The sequence below is a fragment of the Squalius cephalus genome (genome assembly GCF_949319135.1).
Source record: "Squalius cephalus genome assembly, chromosome: 17".
In the NCBI taxonomy this organism is placed as follows: Eukaryota; Metazoa; Chordata; class Actinopteri; order Cypriniformes; family Leuciscidae; genus Squalius; species Squalius cephalus.
In genome coordinates, this window is record NC_137138.1 from 5,891,901 (window position 1) to 5,917,655 (window position 25,755).

The 25,755-nt window shown below is 37.5% G+C and overlaps 2 protein-coding genes across 4 annotated transcripts in view; both read right to left on the reverse strand.

The window, feature by feature from the left end:
• LOC307144944 (cholesterol 24-hydroxylase-like) overlaps nt 1–9,389 on the reverse strand; it is an 82,996-nt gene extending 73,607 nt beyond the window's left edge. Inside the window, exon 1 of the mRNA XM_079847700.1 lies at nt 9,380–9,389. The gene's annotated coding sequence lies outside the window, so the exon portion shown is untranslated. The remainder of the gene's footprint in view (nt 1–9,379) is intronic.
• On the reverse strand, nt 1,286–25,395 carry kcnt1a (potassium sodium-activated channel subfamily T member 1a). Of its 3 annotated transcripts, none has more exons than XM_079847693.1 (31): nt 25,188–25,395; nt 24,668–24,820; nt 21,179–21,258; nt 20,993–21,095; nt 20,592–20,633; nt 20,439–20,487; nt 17,289–17,348; nt 17,087–17,161; nt 16,924–17,007; nt 16,741–16,835; nt 15,711–15,894; nt 15,458–15,622; nt 14,554–14,690; nt 14,166–14,229; nt 13,531–13,639; nt 13,239–13,347; nt 11,842–11,991; nt 11,535–11,770; nt 11,252–11,462; nt 9,571–9,676; nt 9,299–9,471; nt 9,136–9,207; nt 8,292–8,426; nt 7,975–8,086; nt 7,781–7,879; nt 7,426–7,509; nt 7,202–7,324; nt 6,267–6,558; nt 5,465–5,527; nt 5,029–5,113; nt 1,286–2,540 (listed from the first exon to the last, which is right to left on the reverse strand). In XM_079847693.1, exons 1-31 carry the CDS (start codon nt 25,328–25,330, stop codon nt 2,435–2,437), a joined length of 3,699 nt encoding a protein of 1,232 aa, XP_079703819.1. In that variant the 5' UTR covers nt 25,331–25,395; the 3' UTR covers nt 1,286–2,434. The 3 variants fall into 3 exon arrangements, with proteins under 3 accessions (XP_079703819.1, XP_079703818.1, XP_079703820.1); XM_079847692.1 differs by having other exon boundaries at nt 7,781–7,882; XM_079847694.1 differs by lacking the exons at nt 24,668–24,820; nt 25,188–25,395 and adding an exon at nt 22,971–23,127 and having other exon boundaries at nt 7,781–7,882.
• Nucleotides 25,396–25,755: the final 360 nt, after the last annotated feature.

The window sequence follows — 25,755 nt, forward strand, 5'->3', positions numbered from 1 at the left end:
GGTGTGAACGGTGATGCTAAAGAGCGCAGCCTCGGGTGATCTCTCAGGATGGGTGCAGGTTTGGGCCTAAGGCCGTCACACTCGAGGTAATGACACGGTACGATCAGAAAACACCTCCACAGGATGAAGAGATTAGCATCCAAGAGCTGGAGGAAGAACAATAAAACATGACATGAAGTGCACTCAACTGTCACCATGTTTTATTCATTATTAATCACTGTTTGGTGTTTAATTAAGGAATTAAGGGTTTATGGGATTGCTAAAGGGGATCTTTTTCTGCGCCATTTGCAGGCAGGGTTTAAAGTGGGAAAACTGAGGCTAGAAAAACACTTAAAACATAGAGAGAAAAACCTCCTTAAAGAGAGTGTTTATATTGAATGCACCTTGAACACTTCTGACTACTTAACTTCATAAATTATGAAGTTAATTTGTTACAATATTGTTCACACATCCTGCTATAAAAATTTGATCATGGCCTGATCATGGAGTTTGGTATAATAAAGTTTTGGTTGTATTTACTCAACATTAATTTTCAAATAGAATAGCATTTACTTGCAATAGAGAAAAATGAAAAGTTTTGAAAATAAAAAGTAACTGTAGAGGAGAAGTTAAAATCTAGGGAGACAGAAATGAAGGCATATGTTTATCCTAACCCTAACTGAGAATGGTCTGGTTATAACCAGGCTACTCTATTATAGTCTGTCCTTTAAAACTAAAATGTATTTCTTTTTTCCCCTTTAAACTCAAACTAGGGGCAAACTAAGCTTCTCTACCTGAAGAATCCCCTATACACAGAGAGAGAGAGAGAGAGAGAGAGAGAGAGAGAGAGAGAGAGGGAGATTATTGGATTTATACTAAAATGTTCCCACTCAATTCCAATAATTCATCACTCTTAAACAAACAAGCACACACACTTTTCCATAAATTTTTCCTCACACACACCTTGCCGTTCACACGCCTCCCTGTCTCGCCCTCTTGCTCAGACCTGTCGACCGAAACTGCCTCACTCAGCAGTGTGTGTGTGTGTGTGTACCCCACACTGCTGGCACTTGTTCTTATTCCCACTCTCTTATGATCACGTGTTGTTCTTCCAAATGGGAACACCTCACATTATTGTTCTTATACTATTAAATGTTCTCTCTCTCTCTCTCTCTCTCTCTCTCTCTCTCTCTCTCTCTCTCTCTCTCTCTCTCTCTCTCTCTCTCTCTCTCTCTCTCTCTCACACACACACACACACGGCTAACATAACATAGTCATTAAATACTTTAATTTCAAAATGCACCAAAATCACAAAAATATCTGACGTACAAATTACGTTCTATGTAAGTACAATGTACATTATAATTACAATATCAACACATTGCACATTTCATTATTACTGGAGAGTAGACAACTAAAACTAACCAAATGTGCACAGCAGTAATAATAGAGGTAATACCCGATACAGTGAATGGACACTTAAGTCTAACAGGGAACTGTTCTCAGACCTTTAGCTAATAATCAGGCAAGGTTCTCTCAACATTATGAACAAATATTCTTCCAGTATAATTAATAGAACTTTCATTCAAAGTTATCTGGCCTTTATGGAACGTCATTCATGGAACATTACATCAAAAGTATGTAAAGGATAAAATGGAATGTTTCCTTAACGTTTGAATAACCAAGAAAAAACGGTTTAAAACATTTCAAAAACTGGACGTTCAGAGAACATTCAGAAATACTGTTTTCATAACTTAATGGAAACGTTCTCTCAAAGTTCCTCTAACATATTTTTGTAAGAAGAGATGCTGCACTTCTCTTCATAATTTTGAATCAACTGCTGATTTTAAGTGCATGTGCTCCTCAAGTTCACACAGCTGAAATCTTTCTTTAAAATAAATGCTACTTGATTTGATATTTTCTTATCTAACGCAATGACATTCAGACATACATTTTTGTGGCCACTGTCCAGAATCAAGAAGTCTATCTGTGATCTTCTGAATGCAAAACACTGCAAGGCAATAAACAAACATGAGACAAAAGCGCAAACTATATAGGAAATAGATGCCTGTATTAAAACGACAAAAACCTGATTTTCCAAACAACTGAGGTAAGTTTGACTTGGATCAGTCATCATCGCCCTCTAGTGTCTGATATACAACAGGACGCTTTTTCATCATATGATCTCTGTGTTTCCCCTACAGGTCAAATGTGGTACTGCACAGATTAGGACAACAATCCCGAATGAATGACGCTCTTCTTTGAAGGAACATTAAGTTTTACTTCACCACATAATATTTCACAAATGACTACACTCACAGTTCAAAGCTCTTCTTTTGTATTATATGCAGTGTTCAGACCATAATATCACTGATGAATTACCCACAGCTCTTTATAGTCCAGTTATTTCAAGGCTTTGTATATGATCTAGTTCTTAGTGCTGAGTTCTGACCGGTTAAACTTTGTTGAGTTCTGGTGTGTTAGTTGTGGAACAGCACCGTCGGTTCTGTACGGGCGGTGCTTCGGGTACATGTGCCAGTGGATCCGGACGGATCAGGAACCTGCACAACACAATGAGCTCTTTGAGTGATTCATGTTTGGGGTTTTACTCTGATAATGTGACTCTTGGCACTGACATGTTTGTGTGTATGCATATGTATGAGAAAAAGCTTGTGTGTGCATCAGGATTTGCTGCCTTTATGAGGGCCAAATGTTGCTTAAACCTGACCCACACACACAAACACACAATAAATATGAACAAATGTCCACATAAAAATGTAACACCATACGTTTTGGGGACTTTTAGGTGGTCTCCTCTAGAAAAAAAGGGACCAAATGTCTTAACCCTGTAAAGCCGGACATAAAAAATATATATATATATATACACTCACCTAAAGGATTATTAGGAACACCATACTAATACTGTGTTTGACCCCCTTTCGCCTTCAGAACTGCCTTAATTCTACGTGGCATTGATTCAACAAGGTGCTGAAAGCATTCTTTAGAAATGTTGGCCCATATTGATAGGATAGCATCTTGCAGTTGATGGAGATTTGTGGGATGCACATCCAGGGCACGAAGCTCCCGTTCCACCACATCCCAAAGATGCTCTATTGGGTTGAGATCTGGTGACTGTGGGGGCCATTTTAGTACAGTGAACTCATTGTCATGTTCAAGAAACCAATTTGAAATGATTCGAGCTTTGTGACATGGTGCATTATCCTGCTGGAAGTAGCCATCAGAGGATGGGTACATGGTGGTCATAAAGGGATGGACATGGTCAGAAACCATGCTCAGGTAGGCCGTGGCATTTAAACGATGCCCAATTGGCACTAAGGGGCCTAAAGTGTGCCAAGAAAACATCCCCCACACCATTACACCACCACCACCAGCCTGCACAGTGGTAACAAGGCATGATGGGTCCATGTTCTCATTCTGTTTACGCCAAATTCTGACTCTACCATCTGAATGTCTCAACAGAAATCGAGACTCATCAGACCAGGCAACATTTTTCCAGTCTTCAACTGTCCAATTTTGGTGAGCTCGTGCAAATTGTAGCCTCTTTTTCCTATTTGTAGTGGAGATGAGTGGTACCCGGTGGGGTCTTCTGCTGTTGTAGCCCATCAGCCTCAAGGTTGTGCGTGTTGTGGCTTCACAAATGCTTTGCTGCATACCTCGGTTGTAACGAGTGGTTATTTCAGTCAAAGTTGCTCTTCTATCAGCTTGAATCAGTCGGCCCATTCTCCTCTGACCTCTAGCATCAACAAGGCTTTTTCGCCCACAGGACTGCCGCATACTGGATGTTTTTCCCTTTTCACACCATTCTTTATAAACCCTAGAAATGGTTGTGCATGAAAATCCCAGTAACTGAGCAGATTGTGAAATACTCAGACCGGCCCGTCTGGCACCAACAACCATGCCACGCTCAAAATTGCTTAAATCACCTTTCTTTCCCATTCTGACATTCAGTTTGGAGTTCAGGAGATTGTCTTGACCAGGACCACACCCCTAAATGCATTGAAGCAACTGCCATGTGATTGGTTGATTAGATAATTGCATTAATGAGAAATTGAACAGGTGTTCCTAATAATCCTTTAGGTGAGTGTATATATATATGACCCTTTAGACAAAATATTAAAAAAAATATAAAATATAAAAGTTTGCATTTGTGTTTTTTTGTTGAGTATCATATTTGATACATCAGGCTTTTATGGCTCTCATATCGTCTGATTTAGTGAGAATGTGAAGTTCAAAAGTTGCAAAAATATGCAATTTGGTGCAGATGCTGATATTTAAATAAGATGAAATTCTGTAATTTACATAAAATGCACATAAATATAAGTTGTAACTCTATATCTCCCGATAATGTCTAAGTAAGATGACATTTAAATGCTTAGTTTTATGATCAAAGCTCTGTAAAACATATGATACAATGCAATACAATGATGAATGAGAGATGAAGAAATAAACATTCCTCAAAAGCCTGATGATCATATTTGAGACTCACATTTTAACATTTTTCTAAAATAAAAAAAAGTTGCTTCAGTCCAGTAAATGTTCATCTTGAAAAATTACTAACAACATAACTTTTATGCTTACGCTTGCTTTATAAAAATCATTTAAATAAAGGCCTTTTACTTGCTAATTTTTTTTATAAACAATCAATCATATGACATAAGGCATGTAGTAAATTGTGTGCAACAGGTTTTTATCAGCAAATTTGATCATGTTGAAGCCTTAGAAATTCACATATCAAATACAGTAAAATCTAATAAATGTAAATTAATCTGATTAAAATGTAAAAAAAAAAAGAAAAAAAAAGAGCTAGGTTAGCGGAAGTGTATAATAAATACAGTTTGCTATGAGCAAAATCTTGAATGACAGTATGAACAATTTTATATCACAGTAGTTACGTATAAAGTAGCCCAAAAAAGGTTCCTGAAGAACATTTCTGAATGTTGTCCTTTGAACCATATGTGATTTATTCTATTCAAATAGCTTTACGACTTACAACAGTTAATAAAAGGTATGTGAGGATGTGCTACTTACACGACATCATTGAGCTGCAGCAGCGTATCGGGGGCGGGGTTTATCAGCACATATGAGATGGAGTTCTGCTGGTCATTCAACTCATCTGGAACAGAGATTGGTGGATACACCTGTCACTCAAACCATATGGGTGTGGTTAAACAAAGTTTCACAGGGAAAGATGAAGTACAACTAGATTAAAAACTTTATGCCACAATGTTAAGGTGCTAAACAATTTATAACGTGCTATGTAATTCAAATAACGACTATATTATAATACAGTGGGAGTAATAATGGGAATACTGTTTATTATATCTCATGCACTTAACTTGGATTGCATCTTTTTCACAAAAAATGTCCTCTTATCTTCTATATAACTCAATAAAAGTGAATAAAATGCCAAGAAAAGAATAAACAACCTCATATTCACTGAAACAGTAAAGTGGAAGGTGTTTACCTTGCAAATACCCCAAATTAACTCTATTCATCACATCACTGGCTGTTAGATTTGTGACATCTTCTAAATGAGACGAAAGACACAATGAAAAAGAGGAAGAGAGAAATGAAGGAGATATTTCTATATCTAGAAATATAATTTCTGACAAAACTAAAGTTCTTCTGACCAAGAATGTAACCACATATTCAGGATTCAACATAAATCAGAGTTCACAACCCTTTTTACTTTCATAATCTGATATCAGTTTTCAAGTGAAACATGATTTGAGAGAAATTTAGGACAGGACTTGATTTTATCCATCTGGAATTTGTGAAAAGGGAGGGTTTATGGTGGTTCCAGTCTCTTTACCTTATGAAAATAAACATTTGGATAGATCTCCCAGTTCCCATGTTCTACAAATTCAATTTAATTTCTGTTCTTAAAGTGACCATGAAGTCAAAATAGAAATTTAATTTTTTTTATGGAATATTGCAGTATCTATTAATGATTTATCAGTGCACATCATCATTAAATGCATGTGCCCTTGTAATCTTTAATCAACATAACTTCCTCTCCCTCTTTAAGTGACTGATCCCGCTTTTCTTCTCTGATGATGTGTTTGCTGGCGTGAGGGCGGGGCAACCTGTCACTCATATGAGATTGACTAATAGCAAACCACAACCATCCAATCAATTCCCAATGGACAAAATCAAGTCCCGCCCTACAAGAAAAAAAACTATCACAACTTCAGTTTCAAACCATCTTTAAGAATAAACATATTATACATATTTATGTTATTAATGAGGTAAGGGGTGTGGTTTACTGTATCCAGCCGTGTGAAGGCCCAAGTGCTGCATGCGGTTCCTGACCAGTTCCGAAAGCTCCTCCCTCTCCGAGCGCCGCAACACGCCCAGACGCTGCTGGATGGAGCTGAGGGAGGAGTCGCTCCTCTTCACACTCCGCCTACTGAGACGCCTCGTCCAGTGCATGCTCTTCTTTCTCAGGAGCGGGTGCTCTGATTGGTCACTGCTGGAGGAGCTCCGGGTGAGGATCTTTGACTCCTCCCCCTTCTCCCTGGTGTCGTTTAACCCCTCTATGCTGACGGAACCTTGAAACTGGAGGCAGACAGACAGATAGATAGATAGATAGATAGATAGATAGATAGATAGATAGATAGATAGATAGACAGACAGACAGACAGACAGACAGATAGATAGATAGATAGATAGACAGACAGACAGACAGACAGACAGACAGATAGACAAACAGATAGATAGATAGACAGATAGACAGACAGACAGACAGATACAGACAGACAGACAGATACAGACAGATAGACAGACAGACAGAAAGACAGATAGACAGACAGACAGACAGACAGATAGATAGATAGATAGACAGACAGACAGATAGACAAACAGATAGATAGATAGACAGATAGACAGACAGACAGACAGACAGATACAGACAGACAGACAGATACAGACAGATAGACAGACAGACAGATAGACAGACAGACAGAAAGACAGACAGACAGACAGACAGACAGACAGACAGATAGACAGACAGATAGACAGACAGACAGACAGACAGACAGACAGATAATAATCAACAGGTTATTATCTATCTTATTGATTATTGTGTATGTAATGTCCATTTATGTAATGGCCAATGCTTTGGTAATACTGTACAAGTCATGCCAATAAAGCTCATTTGAATTTGAATTTGAATTTGATAGATAGATAGATGTCTGCATACCTCAGGATGTGCGTGTGATTCAGTGCGGTAGATTCCGATGGGAATCTCTGAACTAGACGAACAGAACTTCTGGAAGAGTCTCCCGTATGTGCGGATCCAGAGGTCAGCCTCGCATATGTGCATCTAAACACACAGGAACATGATCAAAACCAAACACTGACAGATCAGTGTAGAACAGATTACAACATACATCTAAACACATAAACACAGTGTGTTGCACTCACAGCACACAGGTACCCGGATCCAGGTGTGGTGTCCAATCCCAGCAGTAATCTGGCTATTGGGATCATGTAGTCCTTCACAAAACACTCACACACAAAACAAACACAAAATCAACATTAAACAAAAGCTTTGCATCACAGGGATACATTACATTTTTAAAACATTACATTTGTAATTTATATTCAATATTTTATATCAGTTCCTGAGCACAAGAGGGCGCTGTGACTGACTTTATTAGGGATAATCCAAACATTTGTGCATAACTCTATCTATTCCTTTTTTCAAAGACACACACACACACACACACACACACACACACACACACACACACACACACACACACACATGCACATTTACCTGGTACAGGAGTGTGTCCAACATACTGATGCTGAAGACTCGACCCGCAGCGAATGGAAGACGAAACATGAAGGCAAGATTCGAGCCTTTGTCACGTTCCTTCTGTCACACATTTTGCAATAATCAAAACACAAACTACAGAATTCAACAATTAAATGCAAATATAAACGTGCTCTCCTCTCTCCATCACCCACCTTCTCTAACTTAGACAGGGCGAGGGAGTAACAGTCCTTCGCTCTGAACTGCATGAATCTCATGTTTGACGGGTGAGTCAGTTCTGTGATTATACTGAGACTTGGAAACAACCTGAAGAGACACACAGAGAAATGGAGACTATTATGAGATTATTTACATTTATGCTTTTATCCAAAGTGACTTCCATTGCATTTAAGGTTAACATTTTAGTAGTTCATGCATTCCATGGGAATCAAACCCATGACTTTGGAGATGCTAGCCCCATGCTCTACTTGTTTGAGCAACAGAAATGATGCCAGTTTCTATCTAGTCTCACCTGAACATGGTCTGCACATTGACGATGGTTTTAGCGTCAGCCATATAGTCTTCCTCTGCACTCATAGTGCTTTCTTTGTCCACCACCACTAGATTATCAGCATACAGAACGCCACACTGCAATAGGCTGTCCAAACTGTCAATCACACAAACATCCAATCAGTTCATCAACATCTAGACGGATATATTTGAACTGTCTATCAAAGATAGGGCTGCATGATTGATAGATATAAACCAAAATCACGCTCACAAAGGCTGTGTTTTAATTACATAAATATATGTGCTGAAAATTATTATAATATTTTTAACACTAATTTTTTATTTTAGTGAATAGTAATATTTATTATTTTTGTTTAATATTTTATTTATAGTAATAATAGCTAATCATTTTCACAAATTAAACGCAAAGCAATATAAAAATCCCAATGCAATGCAATATAAATAATATGAAAATCCAAATGCAATTCAATATAAAAATGTAAATAATATAAAAATCCCAATGCAATGCAATATAAACAATATAATAATGCAATATAAATATAAAAATCCCAATGCAATGCAATATAAACAATATAATAATGCAATATAAATATAAAAATCCCAATGCAATGCAATATAAAATGCTAAACAAACAATAATAATAATTATTATTTGTATTATTTTATAGTCATATACAAAATTATTGGTCAAATTGCATAGCCCTACAAAAACGCACAGCAAACCGGGAGTTTGTTTTTACTGAACACATTTTAAACTGTACTCACAATGTTTATTAGAAAAATCACATTTTGTAATCACAAATCATGCAGTCCTAACGAAAGAGAAGTTTTTTTATCCAACTATACTTGTCAATGGTGCCGCCCATATAATACACCATTGGGAAGCAGGATATGGCCTCAAGGAAGTGGTCATCGGGTCTGCAGGAAGTAGATAAAACATTCATAAGGCTAATGAAACACATGAGGTGAATGAGAATGTGTTAGGGTCTGTGTGTGTGTGTGTGCTTACGGGTTGTCTAACAGCAGGACTATAGGGTTCAGTTCTCTTCTGGGTCTGTAATAGGCCCTTAAAGGCACTACGAAGTTGTAAAGGCCGTTTCCAGCCGTCTCAGCGGAAACGATGATTAGCTTGTTTTTGAAGCCATACGCTTTAGCATCTTCAAAAGTAACATGCTCACAGCCCTGCAGCAGAAAATGTGAGACAAATATGACATGCTTACGTGGTCCAATGTATTGTAATTGCGCAAATAAAACATTTGGGAGATTCGATCGTACGCTCACCTGGTCAAGCCGTAAACAGCAGAACGGGGCTTTCTGGGGCAGGAGATGGCAAAGGGTCGGGGAGCTCCCGATGTATGGAGAATTTGGAGGGTATCCTTTCACAAATCTGAGGAAAATAACATTAAAATGCACCATGACAGGGTTTGTTCATAGTAAAGTCATAAAAAATCACATTTACTTATTTTGTTTGAAACCTGCATGATTTTTTTTCCCAGAGGAACACAAAAGGAGAATTTTATGAATGCGGTCATGCTCATATAGGGCTGCAAGATTTGGGGAAAAAAGCTAATTGCAGTTTTTCAGATAGAAATTGTGACTGCGAACATGAATTTGCTGTGTTTATTTTATTTATTTTTTATGGCTGCAAAATTTGGTCAAAAATTCTGTGATTATATATCAACATGATTATAAAATAATTGTATAAATTATTATTAAAAACAAATAAATAAAAATAATTTACATTTCAGTACAACTGTAAAATTACAAAAAAATTATAGTCTTTTTGGCTGAAAAAAGCAGCGAGCCCTTAAAGCTTTTCTTTTATTGACAACAGCCAGTTTATAAGCGACACGATAAGACATGGTTTTGGTTTTATTTCTAAACCCAAAATTTATTTATTTATTTCTAAATTTCTAAATCTACTCTTACTTGAGAGCAGACAGTCACCAGTGGCTGTCAAACTAAAAAAAAAAAAGGATAAAAAAGCACCACAAAATGACTCTTTTACATTTAAGCTTTTTAAATAATTTTCATAAAAAAACGTATACAGTTAGTTTGCTTGTGATGTTGAAACAAACCACAAAACCCATTCGAATTAGTACAAATACTTTGTGCAACTCTTTTATATTGATGTTTCACTGTTATACAGTAGGGGGCGCTATTAGGCATCTTCTGAAAGAGGACTGAAAACCTGATCAAAACACATGTGAAGACGCAGCTGAAACAAGTGATATCATATGTAAGCATATGCATGTGTAAAATATCGCAATCATCAACATTAAACAGCATATAAATGCATATAAACTGCTAATGTTACTGAATGAAATGTTGAACCAGGACGAGGTACAGGACTGTGAAGCTTTGGGGGTGTTGATGGACTCAATCTACTCCATCTATGTTTTGATCATCATTGTGAATCTGATCCAGATGTAGTCTTTGCCAAAAACGCTATTTTCTCAGCTTATTGCTCAAAATGTTGTTTCTTTTGATATATTGCATGTTCAGATATTCATACAACAAAATATTCTGGGGGCCATGAAACTTTTGTGAAAATGGTCAAAAATCATTTTGATCTGGCTGGCAACTTTTTTCAAAAATGCTGGTGGGGAAAGAGTTCACTGTAAATTTAAACGTATAATAATGATTGGTGTTGTTGTTTGAATTAAGAAAAAAGAAAGACAGAAAACATTCATACAGACTTAAAGGTGCAATAAGCGATTTCTGAGAAACGCTGTTGAAAGTGGATCAGACAGAGCACCAAAACACACTTATAGCCAATCAGCAGTAAGGGGTGTGTCCACTCATAAGGGGGAGGGGCATGTGTTGCCTAGCATGTTTGTGAATTTGGGGGCGGAGCTATCAAGATAGGGGTGTGATCCTTTTGTGTAGGGGTGTGTTTGATGTGGTGATTTCAAACATCAACAGCGTTTCTCAGAAATCGCTTACTGCACCTTTAACTCACTCATTAGCTGTTACATCTTCATCTGAGTGCCCCGCCTCATCCTCTGATTGGTCACTGAGCAGATCACATTGCAGTAAGGAGGCGGAGTCAGCGATCTCCAGAACAGGCGCTATGCTTGGGCGTCGACTTCCTTGTTCGTTCTCTGGGGGCAGGGCCAGTTTGACGCCACTCTCGGGGGGACTGGTGTTCTGGAAATCCATGGCAACCGTTCCTGAAAACAATCAAATATTCATAAACAGACCCTCTGACAACTGCCTATCCTTTTCTATGCATTCTCGCTCACCCATGCTAGCAAGGATACTATGAACAGGCAGGCCAGACGGGCTGTTTAAAATGTCACAGTGGCCCCTCCCCTTTCCCTGATCTTCTTCCTGTCTGAAGATGAAGGCAGAGTTTTCCTCCTTCGTGATGTTGATGTAGTAACAGGTGTCGCTGGCAGACATGATGTGCCGTGGTCCAGGATTCAACAAGATGCTTTTGTTATCTTCTCTCTTCACGCCGATCATACACACACCGTACCTACAAATAAACAGCCTGGCATTAAAAGTTTTCAACACATTTTATATCTTTTAAATAGTGTGCAAACCTACTTTTTGTGAGCGTGAAAGGCTGCGTAGGTAAAGCTTTTGCTGTTGTACTCTCTGAAGAACATACTGTCACCCAGGCGGATATGATACACCTCATTACCAGAACAACGGCCATACATCCTCTGCCACTGCTCCGGAGACTGCTGCCCCTCTCTAAAAGGACATTAACGTGTCATTATAATATTTTTCCTTTTAATTTTCATTCATGAGGTCATTATACCAAACTTAAAATAAGATATACTAATTGCAGGAACAAGTTTATTGGAACTGCATGGGATTAAATGCTTTGTGTTGTGCATGAAAAAGCATAGTGGTGATGAAACTAATTAATTAAAGTCCGTCTGTGGTGAAAATCAAGCTTTTAATGTTGTTTATTTGTCTATGTGGTGTTTTTAATATGCTTTAAAACCAACCATGTGTAAATTCAAAAGTCGACACCATTGCTGAGTATTTTCTTCTTAAAACTGCAGTGAACCAAAGATGTTAAAAACACGGTTTGAAATCGCTGGTGTTTCTGACGTCACAAATGACCTAGTAACCAATCAGGTTAGCGTGTGATCATCAACGAGTGGATCTCTGAGCTGGTGTGAGTAAGTGGAGGTGGGGCTCATTTGCATATTCATAGAACCGCGTATACTAAATGAGGCAAGGGTGTAGGAACTATTTTAAGGCATGTTTTTTTTCAAGGAAAAAACGTTTAAATATGTAATTTTGGTGATCAAAGATGAGTTTTAAGGGATACAATTATTGACTAAACGGGGACTTTAAAGATTATTATTGCACTACTGTTCAAAACTTTGAGGTCAGTAAGAGTTTTTAATATTTTTGAAAGTCTGAAATTTAAAAGAACTGTTTTCTATGTGAATATATAGTAAAATGTAATTTATTCCTGTGATGCAAAAGCTGAATTTCCAGCATCATTACTCCAGTCTTCAGTGTCACATGATCCTTCAGAAATCACTCTAATATGATGATTTGATGCTCAAAAAACATTTTGTATTATCATCAATGTTGAAGACAGTTGTGCTACTTCATATTTTTGTGAAAACCGTGATACATTTTTACATTAAAAAAAAGCATTTACTTGGAATAGAAACATTTTGTAACATTCTAAATGTATTTACTGTAACTTTTGATCAATTTAATGCATCCTTGCTGAATAATAGTATTAATTTCTTTCCAAATTTTTGAAGCCCAAACCTTTGAACAGTAGCGTATCATGATAGTGTCCAAAAAACATGGCATTACCACGTACTTTGTTGAAAAAACATGATAATGACAAGAAAAGTGTTGGGGAAACCTGTTTGAAAACAGTCAATATTTCTGAATTCCACATGGTGGCGCTAGAAGCACAGAAAACACACTTCACCTTTAAAGAAGCTAAGAGAGTTGCGACTCACTGTCCGCGAGATGTGTGGACCAGTAACGTGATCAGCGTAGAGGTGGCTGGACACAGACAATTAAGAGCCAGCATGGCGTATTTAAACTCTTCTTCACACACAACGTGATCTGTGGAAAGAAACGGACATGCTGCTCAGAGGCAAAATGACCATGGGTTACAAAAATTAGTCGTCTAAGGGCTTCAAATGATATTGAGAGTGCAAGTGAGAAGAATACATAATGCAGAAAGAGTGAGCAATATTCCAGAAAAAGAATGTGAACTAAAGGAAGTGAAAAGAGCCAAATTAGTACCTGCAAATTTAACATGGAACTTGTTTTCAGGCTTAAGAATCTGGACGAAAAGAGGGCAGTTTGGAGCGAAGTCTTTCACAGCCCAGGCCCTCAGAATGGTCTGGTGATCCTGTCAATAAATCAATACTAGTCTTTAGGGATGTGCTCGAAGCCGAATACTACGTTCGGAAAGGAAATGACACATTCCATCATATGTTGATGGAAAAAATATGAGATGGGAGGAAAAAATATATGTCAATGCTTTTGCGTTCTCTCGCAGTTTTTTAGCTGGATAATTATATTGTATATAATTTGAAGGCATCAGGGAGCGGCTATCAATATGCAGGGTATTGAAATCGCTTTTACATGTACTCTGTATAGGGAGTAGCGGCACTGACCACATATTTTACAGGAAAATATATTTCTTTCTTTCTTTTCTTCTGTTTTTGTTGGGTTAAATCTGCTTTTGGGTTGCTTTATGATAATCGGTATTAGATATTATAGAAAAAACTAGTCAATAACTGACAGATAAATTAAAGATAATAGTCTTATTCTAGGTATTCTAGTTGATGATTAGAAAATAATTTCATCAAGTAAATATTGATGCATCTACCTTGATCGATACATGTAAATGATCAAATAAAAAGAACACTCACTGCCGCCATGCGATCAGCTTCATTCCTGCTGCTAAGAATGAAACATGCTTCCGCATCGTCCATCCTACAGAACAAAAGCGACCAATCGCAGAGGGGAATTAACAAAGCAGACCAATCACAGAAGCTACATTTGTTGTTGTTCCCAATCTTGTCCAATGCTAGCCTTCAAACAATGTGCAAACTGTGCTGTATAAAACAAAAATGTGGTATAAATTGTGTGAAAAAAGGCTTAAAAAACGAGTTACAATATAAAGGAGCAGAATAAACTATTATCCAGCACTTGTCGTTTTTAAATGCATTTTGTTCATTAGTTGTTGCAGCCTTATGAAAAACAAATCCGCCTATGCATGAGCAGATGCTGTGATTGGTCAATAAGGCTGTCACTCACTTGGCTCTCAGTAAATCCTGGTTTTTGAGGGCTGAGCCTTGAAGGTAGATGACTCTCTGTGACCACAGAGGAATCTGCAAAATCCTCCTCACCTGGACATCCACCTCACATGGACACAAGATGACCACGTAATAATCCTAAACATGCACAAACACAACATGTCATCATACTAGAACAAAATGGACAGACATTCTAAACAAGACATTCTAAACCTATTAAACACACATAAGCCGCGTTTCAATTACCCTTCAAATTGTGCAAATTGAAATTGCGAATTGAAAATACGCCCAATGGAAACACGTCATTTTTTCAAAAACTCCCATTTATCGCAAAAAAGTTTTTACGCTCGCATGAGGTGGTTTTTCAGGCAATTCGAAAAAGAAATATTTCACAAATCTGCAATAGAAACAGTTTTTGCACATTTACAGGTCACCTGACGTAGATGACGCGGTGTGTTTGGACAGAATACGAGACAGAATTCTTTATTAAATTCATAAAAGACAGAAGAATTACAGGAATAATGGATTCTAAACCTCAAAGAAATGCCACAATCAAGACCTCGAAGCAGAAATGAGTGAGAAACACCCAGAAACACCTCATAATGCCGCTCTCAAGTATAAGAGTCTTTCCTTGCCATTAATGATTGGATAACACACATTACGTCTCCTTCGATTAATAATAATGGCCAGTGCGGTGGCCGAGATACACATAAACCTATCAACGTCCGTTGCTATGATTTTTGTAATGACTTATCGCGAGAGGAATGAAGTTTTAGTCGCATAACATCGGTTAATGGAAACGCCGTCATTTAGCAATCGTTTTTTGTCGACATTTAGAAAAAAATCGCAAGAGTTTTGCGCAAATCTGTACTGGAAACGTGCTTATAGACAGACAGAATACACACCTGTGTGTGTGGGTGGGCGTAGAATTCGTTGAGAAAGTCCATAAGCAGGTCGATTTTGAGAGTGCTGACACATAAGACCACATGTCTCTCAGTCTGAGCCCGATGTCTGCTGTAGTTTCCCCCAGATTTCTGCCTTTCCATCCACAGATAGATCAACTCTTCAAACTACAGCCAGAGGAGAAACAGACAGACGATGAATAAAATACTTGGAAAGGTCATTGGCTGTTCATAGTCAGTATTTGGGTGGTCTGACCTGTAGAGGCAGCACCACCAGGGCCACACAGATCATCACCACCACCAGCAGCTGAGACGGCCAAATCTGTGGCGTCACATCGCCGAAGCCCACCGTAGAGAAGGTCACGATGCAGAAATACAACGCTTTAAAGAGAGACAGACTCTTCTTACCAGCACGCTCTAAATGCTGGATACCACATGTGCTGAAAGAGACACAAAGACTTTAGTGAAGGTGATGAGAGATAGAGAAGAAGAAAGAGCCACTGCAGAGGTGGGCGATATACCAGTTAAAGCAATGAAATTGATAGAAATATCGTTTATATTGAGGTCGTGCAAGGTGCACGGAAGAGGGTGGCTGGTCGTTGTTAAGCCCTGCCCTCCTTAGTTAATGTTGCTAGGTATAATATTGAGTAAATAAATTCTCAAAATATTTATTTTGTAAATATAACTTACATTTTAATAAGAAAATGTAATGAATAATAATAAATTAAACAAACATAATTTAAAAATGACAAAACTAATCTTGACAAAATTATGTAAGAAAAAGTTATTAAAAAAATTATCATTCTTTAAAAAAAAAAAGAATTATTAATAAAAAGGTTTACAAATACAATTGAAAAAACAACAACAACAATAACAAAATCTTTTAAAAGAGAGTAAATAAAAATTTTTTTTTTAGTGATAGTGATAAATTTTGGTCAATAAATTAACCATCTTGACTTGGAAAAGTCTCCAGTAACATGAAACCTGTCAATTGAGAGGTTTGCAAATGCTTGTTTTTTTTTTAGAGAGGCTTCATTTCTTGTCTGGATTTTAAAAATGAAGGTGAGCAGAATTAAATAGCTTTTAATTACCACAGTTTTCGATACATTTCAATTTACACAGCTCTTAATAAGCTAACACATTAATAAAGATATTCCGAAACATAATATAAAATATTAAAGATTTTTTCTATAAAGATGCATATTCATCTTGAATTTTTGTAAATATCACAATATACATTTTTGGATATATTTCCCAGCCCTAAACCAGAATAAAATGATTCTTACCCGGTGAAAACGAGACATAAGAGAGTGGAGATAAGAATGAGAACCTGGTTGAACATGGCCGAGTGTGTTCTCTGAATCGCTCTGTGCAGATCATTCTGTAATACACACACACACATCGCCTGGTTTCCATACAGCATTGAACAGACACTGGTGTGGGTTTATTTGGGAAAGGTTAACACTCACTATCATGCTCTCCAGAGCACACTTGGCCAGCCAGCAGTTGAGGAACACTGGGATGAACAGGTTTCTGAGTGGAGGCCAGAAGATCTGACACACAGAAAGAGGTCAGGTTACATTATCAGCTGTGGTGAGGAGTTTGGGATTTAGTTCTGAAGATGCATCTTACCGTTATGATGAAAGGGACAGTATTTAGCATCTCCAACAAGAAAGACACCTGAAATATCTGCTCCCATATATTACCCTGGAAAAACACATGATCAGTTTTGAACATCCGTGTCTTTATACTGCAGTGCCAAAGCAAAACTTGATATCAAATCAATCAACATTCAATGAACACTTTCACACTTCAAATATATGCACACGCTCACCTTGTAGCTGAGGTATGTTAGCAACATGGCCTCCAAGAAACTGATGGATGCGACAGTCACCTGAGGAAAAAAACATGCGAACAGACAAATAAAAAAATGCATATGTGTTTTTTGTTAAATCCTCAGGCTCCTATAGTCTGATATAGTGAGAATATGGAGCTCATATCCGAGAGGGGAAAAAACACCTCGGTTTTATCCAGAGGCCCAAACTGAGCAGAAATAAGTTATTTTGGTGCAGATGCTGATATTTATATAGCCAAAGTGAAAGATGAAATTCTGAATCTGATAGCTTGTAATGTAAATCAATAAGATCTTTATAACAGGCAACTTACATAAAATGCATATGACTATCAGTCATCACTCTATATCTTATCCTATATCCAATATATATGTCTTAGTAGGATGATATTTAAAGGCTTAGTTTTATGATTAAAGCTCTGTTATTTATTTAAATTTTTTTGTGAGGGGCAAATAATGCAACAATGGTGATTGAGAGATGAACAAATTAAAAGCCTGATCGATGGATGGATAAGTATGGATAATAAAGTAAACCTAAGTTGCTTCAAGTGTTCATCTCACTGCAAAAAATGCTTTTCTTACTTAGTATTTTTATAAACAAGACAAAATGTCTTATGTCATTTTACTCATCTAGTAAATGCATGTTGATTTAAGAATTTTTTGATATTTGTACTGGAAACAAGACAAAAATACTAAGTAAGAAAAGCATTTTATATTAAAAAAAGATAAAAAGATATACATTTATTCTTACTGACTGTGACCAGGCCTTAGAAATTTGCGTATCAAATATGATACAGTAGGATTTATAGGGTTAAGTGCATAAGTGTAAGTAGATGCGGGTGTGAAATTAAACTTTTGACGTTCAGAATACTGTGAATGGGCTAGAATGATTGTCTTTGCTTTGTTTTGTTCCGCACATCAATCAATGAGTGAAACCATCATAGTGAGGCAAGGTCAATTTAAAAAACTTCACATTCATTGTTTCTTGGTGGTGGAATAAACTTTTGCCTAAACGGCGGAATCCACTGAAACCTTCAAAAAAATACGGAAAACACCCTTCCTGACTAATTAGCCTTTTCAGCAGGGGGAAAAAATGGTATAGCCTACGTGTTTTTTGCACTTCTGCTGTAACAGCATTGTACTACTTTAATTAAATAACTAATTTATGGAAATCGGGTATGGTAACACTGTCTTTTGGATAAAGTGTTCTGAATCAACTGAACCAATTGCTTCGCAAAATGATTTACTGTTTTAAAGTGCTTGAAACACCACAGGCTGGCGCCACCTTCTGGTCAGAACAGTGTAAATGCAACGAAAATGCAGTCCAGACATGTATAATCATGACAAAACAATTGCAAATGTTTCTATGAAAGTGTAATCTATTAAATGTACAAATATTCAAACAACATTCAATTTGAAGGTTATGTAAAATTTCTCTTTGATTAATTTGAATTCCTTGTTTATGTGTTATTAGGCAGGGGTTGTCAAACTAGGTCAATTAAAAGCAATTAAAGGTGCTCTACTACATGATGTTGGGTGACGTCACTTCTTGTTGATGTTCGAAGTATTGTGAAACAAAATGGAGACCCTCCCTCCTCCTCATCCGCGCACTAAAATCCTTCTTGTCGGTTATTGGCTGGAACAGTTTGTTATGTTTCGTGGTGCGGGTTAGCCCAGTTTGTTTTTGTTGCCGTTTGTGGAGCCTGGGCTGACAGAGACCGTGTTTTTTACAATGTGTTCAGGGGACAGACAGCTAGCGGATAGTGAGGAGATGTTTGCTGTATGTGACAAAACATTTTTTGCCATAAAAAATGTGTGACATCGCTTAGAGCATCTTTAAGTATCATTCTCCATTTTGTATAATACAGATGAATTATAAATTCATTCAATTAATTTAAAATGAACCTACATTATAAAAGTGACTCGAGATTATTCAAAACCTTAGACAATCATTTATGGGTTCAACTAGATCAATGCCATCTAGCGGTGAATCATCTGAATTTTGAAATGTTTAGAAACCAAGGTTCGAAACAGTATGACGTAACCAGCCTCGTTTGCTGAAATCATATCGAGTTTGATTCAACCATCAAACTATAAGATTCGCGCTCGATCGGCCCAAAGTCCGGCATCCGACCAGTGCGGAAGGTCTCTACGTGTTACTGTCTTTTCTCGTGGCAAAGTATTTTTTGATTAAATGCAATACATTTGAATATGTATGCTCTCATTATTTCACCTGACTCCATAAATGAAAAAGTTTTAATGATATCTGTGCATCATTAAATGTGAGCGAATGTTTGACTATTCCTTTTAACTGTTTAATGAAAATAATGTCAAGTTAGAATAATTAAATGTAACAATTTATTATGTCAGGTAAATGTATCATGCCAATTTCATAATCAATTCAAAGATAATCGATAAAAAACATCAAATGCTCTGGAATAAAGAGAAGAGATGCGAACCCAACATTAAGAAATACATGAGAGTCTCACTCTCAGCCTCACGGGCTAATCTGAGGTACAGAAAGACCCAGAACCCTTTGCTGCATCCCATTATATAGACAGAACCTCTTTCACATGGAAACATCTGCTAACAATGGGAATTTATACTCAGAGTTGACACCTTTTGGGGAGTAGGAGACCATTTGTCTAGAGACCACCTTCCTTTGTGTGCCAGTTATCCCTAAACTCTTAAAAACCTTATTACCTTTTGTTTTACTTATTTGGAAATGAGACATTTGTACCAGTCGCACTGAGACATTTCAAATGATACTAAACATGTCTGATAATCATTCATTTTAAACTATACATTTTCTTGGGTGAATTCAGGTGATCTGAGCATGAGAGAGAGAGGGGGTGAGGGAAGAGGGAAAGAGATGTAGATTAGGATGACTCGGAGGTGAGACTTTCGTCTCGATAGTGCACAAGAGGGAGTTCAAATGTTAATTTCCAGAGAGGTCCTTTGTCCTCTCAGGGTCTGGTCGCACTTCAACCAGACTGTCCGGCATTTTCTAATTTCTCAATTCTTAGAAAACCACTGATTCAAAACAAAAGATTTATAAATGTTTCAAAGCTTCACTAAGCAGTGTTGAATCAATACATTTAAATATGAATGCTTTGTTTTCCCGGGACTCACCTGAATGGCCCACACTGGTTCTTTTCTGTCTACCCAGAATATCAGCCCCCTGGAAGAGAGAGGCTGATTAGAGCAAATACATTAGAAGTATAAAATCAACCATTCGAATCACATCTGCATAACTGCAAATTTGATGCTGATGGTGTTTCTCACCAGTTGATCTCATTGGTCTGCGTGGTGCTGTTGCAGTTGATGCTGTAGAGAGAGGAGGTGTGGGTCGCTTACTGTGACACATCAATCTAGCATAAGAGATGAATCACTAACTTTCTATAAATATTAAAAAATATGTAATGGTTCTGTCATGGTAATCATAGTCTTTAAGTGAAATGCTAAAGAGCCAGCAGACTGCTATTTCTGCTCCCAAGAAGATTAATAAATTGCAACGTTTTGACAACAAAAGGTCTTCGTAATGTGCCGGCTCTTTAGTATTTCAGCTCTTTTGCATTTTTTCTTTTGATCGAGCACCTGCTGAAGTGATGTTTGGATGTGAGCATATACTTTGAAATCATACTCTTCACAGTTCACACTCATAAACATTAAAACACAGTTCTGACCATGTGTGTCGGAGCTGGGCCGGATTGTCCGTCATGACTCGTATGATGTAGAGAACACATGTTAAAAGCTTCAGGCAGAAATTAAATATTCGGATCCTTAAACCTGGGGGCGCGAAAGTTCATGCATTAAAAGACCATAAAATTAAATGAAATTAAAGGCAAAAAAGTCAAAGGTTTGAGACTTACTGGATCTTTGGTTTTTGATGAAGAAAAGTTTGAGCCTCTCTTTAAATGTGTTCTCATCCACATAAAACTCCACATGAACCCTGCAGTTAAAAACATCAGTCAAGCATTAACATAAATCACTATCAATCAACTGAAAGAACGATTTAATATCTCGTTCGGGGGGCATTTGTTATGAAAAATAGCAGCCTACACATTTAGAAACTATAACTACAACATGCCACAATTGTAATATAAATTCATAGTGTATTCCCTTAAAGGGTTAGTTCACCCAAAAGTGAAAATTATCCCAAAATGTACTCACCCTCAAGTCACCCAGTATATACAAGTCAGTATATGACTTTCTTCTTTCAGCCAAACACAATCAGAGTTATGATAAAAAAACATCCCGGTCGATACTGGAAGCTAGTGATTACAGTTTATAAAGTTATAATTATGGATATTTGTTTTACAAAAACGCACCACTTTGCTTCGTAAGGCCTTTATAAACTCCCTGGAGCCGTATGGATTACTTTTATGATGGATGGATGAGCTTTTTTGGGCTTAAAAAAAATGGTACCATTCACTCCCATATTAAAGAGCCATAAATAGGTGAACTAACCCTCTAACAGAGTAAATCTATTATAAATTCTACAACAAGTTAGTCAAAATTTACCACAATAAATACAATAGAACATGATAGTAAAGGTGGTCATGAGTGGTCTTTTTAGTTTATGTTTGACTTTCTCTTTAGTGTTTTAAAGTGGCACATAGTGATTCGCTCCATATATATGATGACAGATCATATATATATATCCAGAGATGAAGAGAAAGTGAAAGAGGGCAAATAAAAGTTTACTTTATCATGAAAGCTTTACATTGGTGAAGGTGGACCTGCCAGAGGCTACAGCAATACTGCCTTATAAAGTCAGTGCTCTGTGTGGGTAAGACAGTGTGAATTCATGCATGTGGGTATGACATGAAATACTTTTAGAAAGTTGACAAGTCCTGTGGTGCGACATGCTAAACTCCATCTAAAACTACTTTAAACAGCAGTTTGTTAATTATTTTTCCATGCGATGCATTAGTACTTTAAAAAGAATCACCTGTCACAGGACTATTTAAAATAAACTAGTAAAATCAAAATGTGATTAAAAATACTGAAATATAAACACACATTTTAACCTAAAATCTTGAAAAGCAAACAAGTTATGCATCAAATACTCATGTAGATATGAATGCGCATGATCATAATGCATAAACTGTTGTATAATGTCAATAGACTTGTGCCAGTGAGTTTTCCTGAAACTGATCAGTGATATATTGATGCATAAGGACTCTCTCTTCTCCCTTGTTTTCTCCGTCCATTACCATGTTTTACTCTGTTTACATAGTTCAGCACGAAGAGCAATTCTCTACATTACAATCTCTGACAGGAGATGCGATATGTCCGCCTGTTCCCATGGAGACCACAGGAACCGTGGTTTTATTTGCCGTAATAAAGTGAGACGGAGCCACCAACATTACAATCCCTGGCACAATATTGTGTCCAAAATTTTCCTTATGTTTTTGTTAGATATGCCATCATTTATTGAGCATGTTTTACTCATAAAAACAGTGAAACTGGAATAACAAATAATACATTTTATAAAAAATGCAAAAAAAACTTTGACAACTACTGGGAAGTGCAGCACTAGCAGCATCTGAAATCCACTACAGCGTTCCTACTTTAGTAAAAAGGGAAAAAAGCCAGACTCAGTGATCATTTCCAGTCATTCAAAAGACTGCAGTGACTCTTATTAGAGAAGCATCCTACCTCTGCCCAGCATCGCTACCAAAAGAGTCCAGTCTCCAGTTGACCAGAGCCGGGTTAACCCAGGACGGTACAGTGTTCTTCTGCTCCATAACAGAGAAAACCCAGAGGGTTTCTAGACAAGGACGTGCAGAGATCTGAGCTGAGAGGATTGTTATGGAAGTACATAATCTTCAGCGGCACGGTTCAAAATAACCCGCCCACACGCTCCTGACTGCAGGCGCTCAAGCGTGTCTCTCTCTCTGTTGTGTATGCCTCTGCATTCGATTTCAATACACTTTGTTAGTTTTACAAGCATCTCTATGCCTAATTCATATCTATGACATGCACAACAGCTGTAAATCGTGGCAAACCTTACGAGTTCTGTTAATGCATAAAGCTTATTAAAAATAAATGTTTTTTTATGTATAGTGGATGATGTTAGTCTTGCCTCAAGCGATGCTGTTTGTCTTTATAGTGCAAAGTCACAGGAGTGTATGTAGTGTTATCATAATGTGTTTGTTTACAAAGAGAACTTTGAATGAATGAGCAACAAACTCACCGAAGAAAATTCTAATATTTCAGTCAAATGAGCAGTTCTTCTGCTTTTTCTCTCTTTCCACCTTTTCCGCAGTGCCCACACTCTCTCTCTCTCCCTCCTGTTGTCAGGAAATTACAGATAATAACCTGCTCAAGAGGCTATTTCTGTCGATCTGGAGAGATGTGGCTGTGTGCCCACACACACAGTGTGACTATTTTCTTAACATTCAAGGTTTGCCAGTATAAAAAAGTCAACTAGCAACTTTGTTTTTCTCTTGTTCAGCAGTTTAAAGAACAAATCCAAACATGATTTTCAAACAGAGTTATATTTTCCATATCGAATGTTCTAGGTGGTTGCCAAGGTGTTTTCTATATGGTTGCTGAGGTGTTCAGAGTGTTTTTAGGATATTGCTGTGCAATTGCTTTCTTTCCATACAATACACTCGATCTAGGTGTAGGTGTATTGTATGGACACACCTATACACTTAGGGCATCTGCCCGCAACTTCTAATCTTTTTTTGTGATGTAGTCAGTAAGTACTAACCAGGGAGGGTCTGTATTACAGAAACATCATAACTCATAAATATTTAATAGTCATTTGGATCTAGTTCTGACTCCTGGTCTTCAATGAGACAGGTATGAATTTGTAGATGGAGCAATGGTGACACTGGGCAATATAGACCTTATGCACCAGAGAAACTTGCGCTTAACCATCTTTAGAAATTTGTGTTTGAATTTGTGTTTGGTTTTGCGGTAGCTCTGTGGCATTGCTGTCAAAGAGTAATTAGCTGGTGAAGTGGATTTACTATTGTAGAGTTAATGAAAGTTATCATAAGCGTGGTAATGTTTGAAGCAGATGTCATGACAAATGTCAGTAGACCAGGAAGATTTTAAGACGAGCGCTTCATTCATAAATCTGTAAGATCTTACCTTTATGCTGTGGAAATACAAACTGGAAGACAGAACACATGAGCGGGGCAACATTGGCTGAAATCGAAATCGACACCCTATACCCTCAAAAAGGGCGTTATTTGAGGGGACATCCATTTGTAGAGGTGTCCGAAACCATAGTGGACGTTACTTTTCATTCTTTTCATTCACTCCTCAAGTGAACAGAAGCCTATTTGTGGACTAACGTTGGGAATAGTGAATGAGGGTTTAGGGGGCGATGTCCTGATTACCTGTCATCATAAAAAGTCTGGTCTCCAAGCAACAGGTCTCGGAACCGGAAGTAGGTTTGAGGGGAAGGAACCACCGATGCTCCAGTGGTCATCTCGAGCTCCTGCACATTTAAGACCACCCCTCTACCCCCACAACTGGAGCCACATCTCGGACTACCAGTGAAAGAAAAGACACAGAGACTTGGAAAAATAGACTATTTGACATTTTAAAAAGCAAGCTATAGTCTTAGGTGTCTTCTGAATAACAGCCTCGTTTTGAGGGTAGAAGAGATGCAAGAAAATGCTGCATTACCACCGACCAAGACTAAATTTACTATAATACATTAGATTGTGGTATGGGCCACCAGTAGTTAAAAAAACAAACAAACAAACAAATAAAATGAATTCTATCTATATATCTATCTATCTATCTATCTATCTATCTATCTATCTACCTATCTACCTATCTATCTATCTATCTATCTATCTCTATTGCATTTCTAGCTTAGTTCTGAAGAAGACAACTCTGCGCGCACTTTACCTCAGGCGCGAGGTGCTCCCATCATCGTATTCAAATGTGTGGTTGGTGTAGCACGCGCCGCTCATCTTTTCATCCGGCGAGCGGCGCGCGGACGGAAACGTCACGGCCACTGTTTCTTCCTCATGAGCCAGAGCTTCAGGCATCGCGCGCTTTTACGATTTAAAAAAAAAATCCGTTATTCAGTCAACGGTCAAAAATGTGTCTACATCAGATAGACAGGTAAAACTTTTTGAGGTAAAAGTAGGCTATGTTGTCCAGAAAAACATGGTGACGAAATCAAACCCTGTGAAAGGTCGGCTGATCTGAAATTTAATCAGTCTTCACTTGTACTTTCTGACAATTTTTTTTTTGTTTGTGCTGAGTTTTTAAATAAAACCTGTGGCGCGCAACGGAGTCTCTCAACTTCTACATCAACTAACACTGAGGTAAGATCGTCGAGGCATTTTAAAGTGTCAGACACACAGCGCCGTGTGCTGGACAGCCTTGAACAGCTTATTCATCACGAATAATAACTTATTCTGTAAAAAGTTTCTCTTTAGTTGCCAAGGCTACATCCATTCACAGTAAC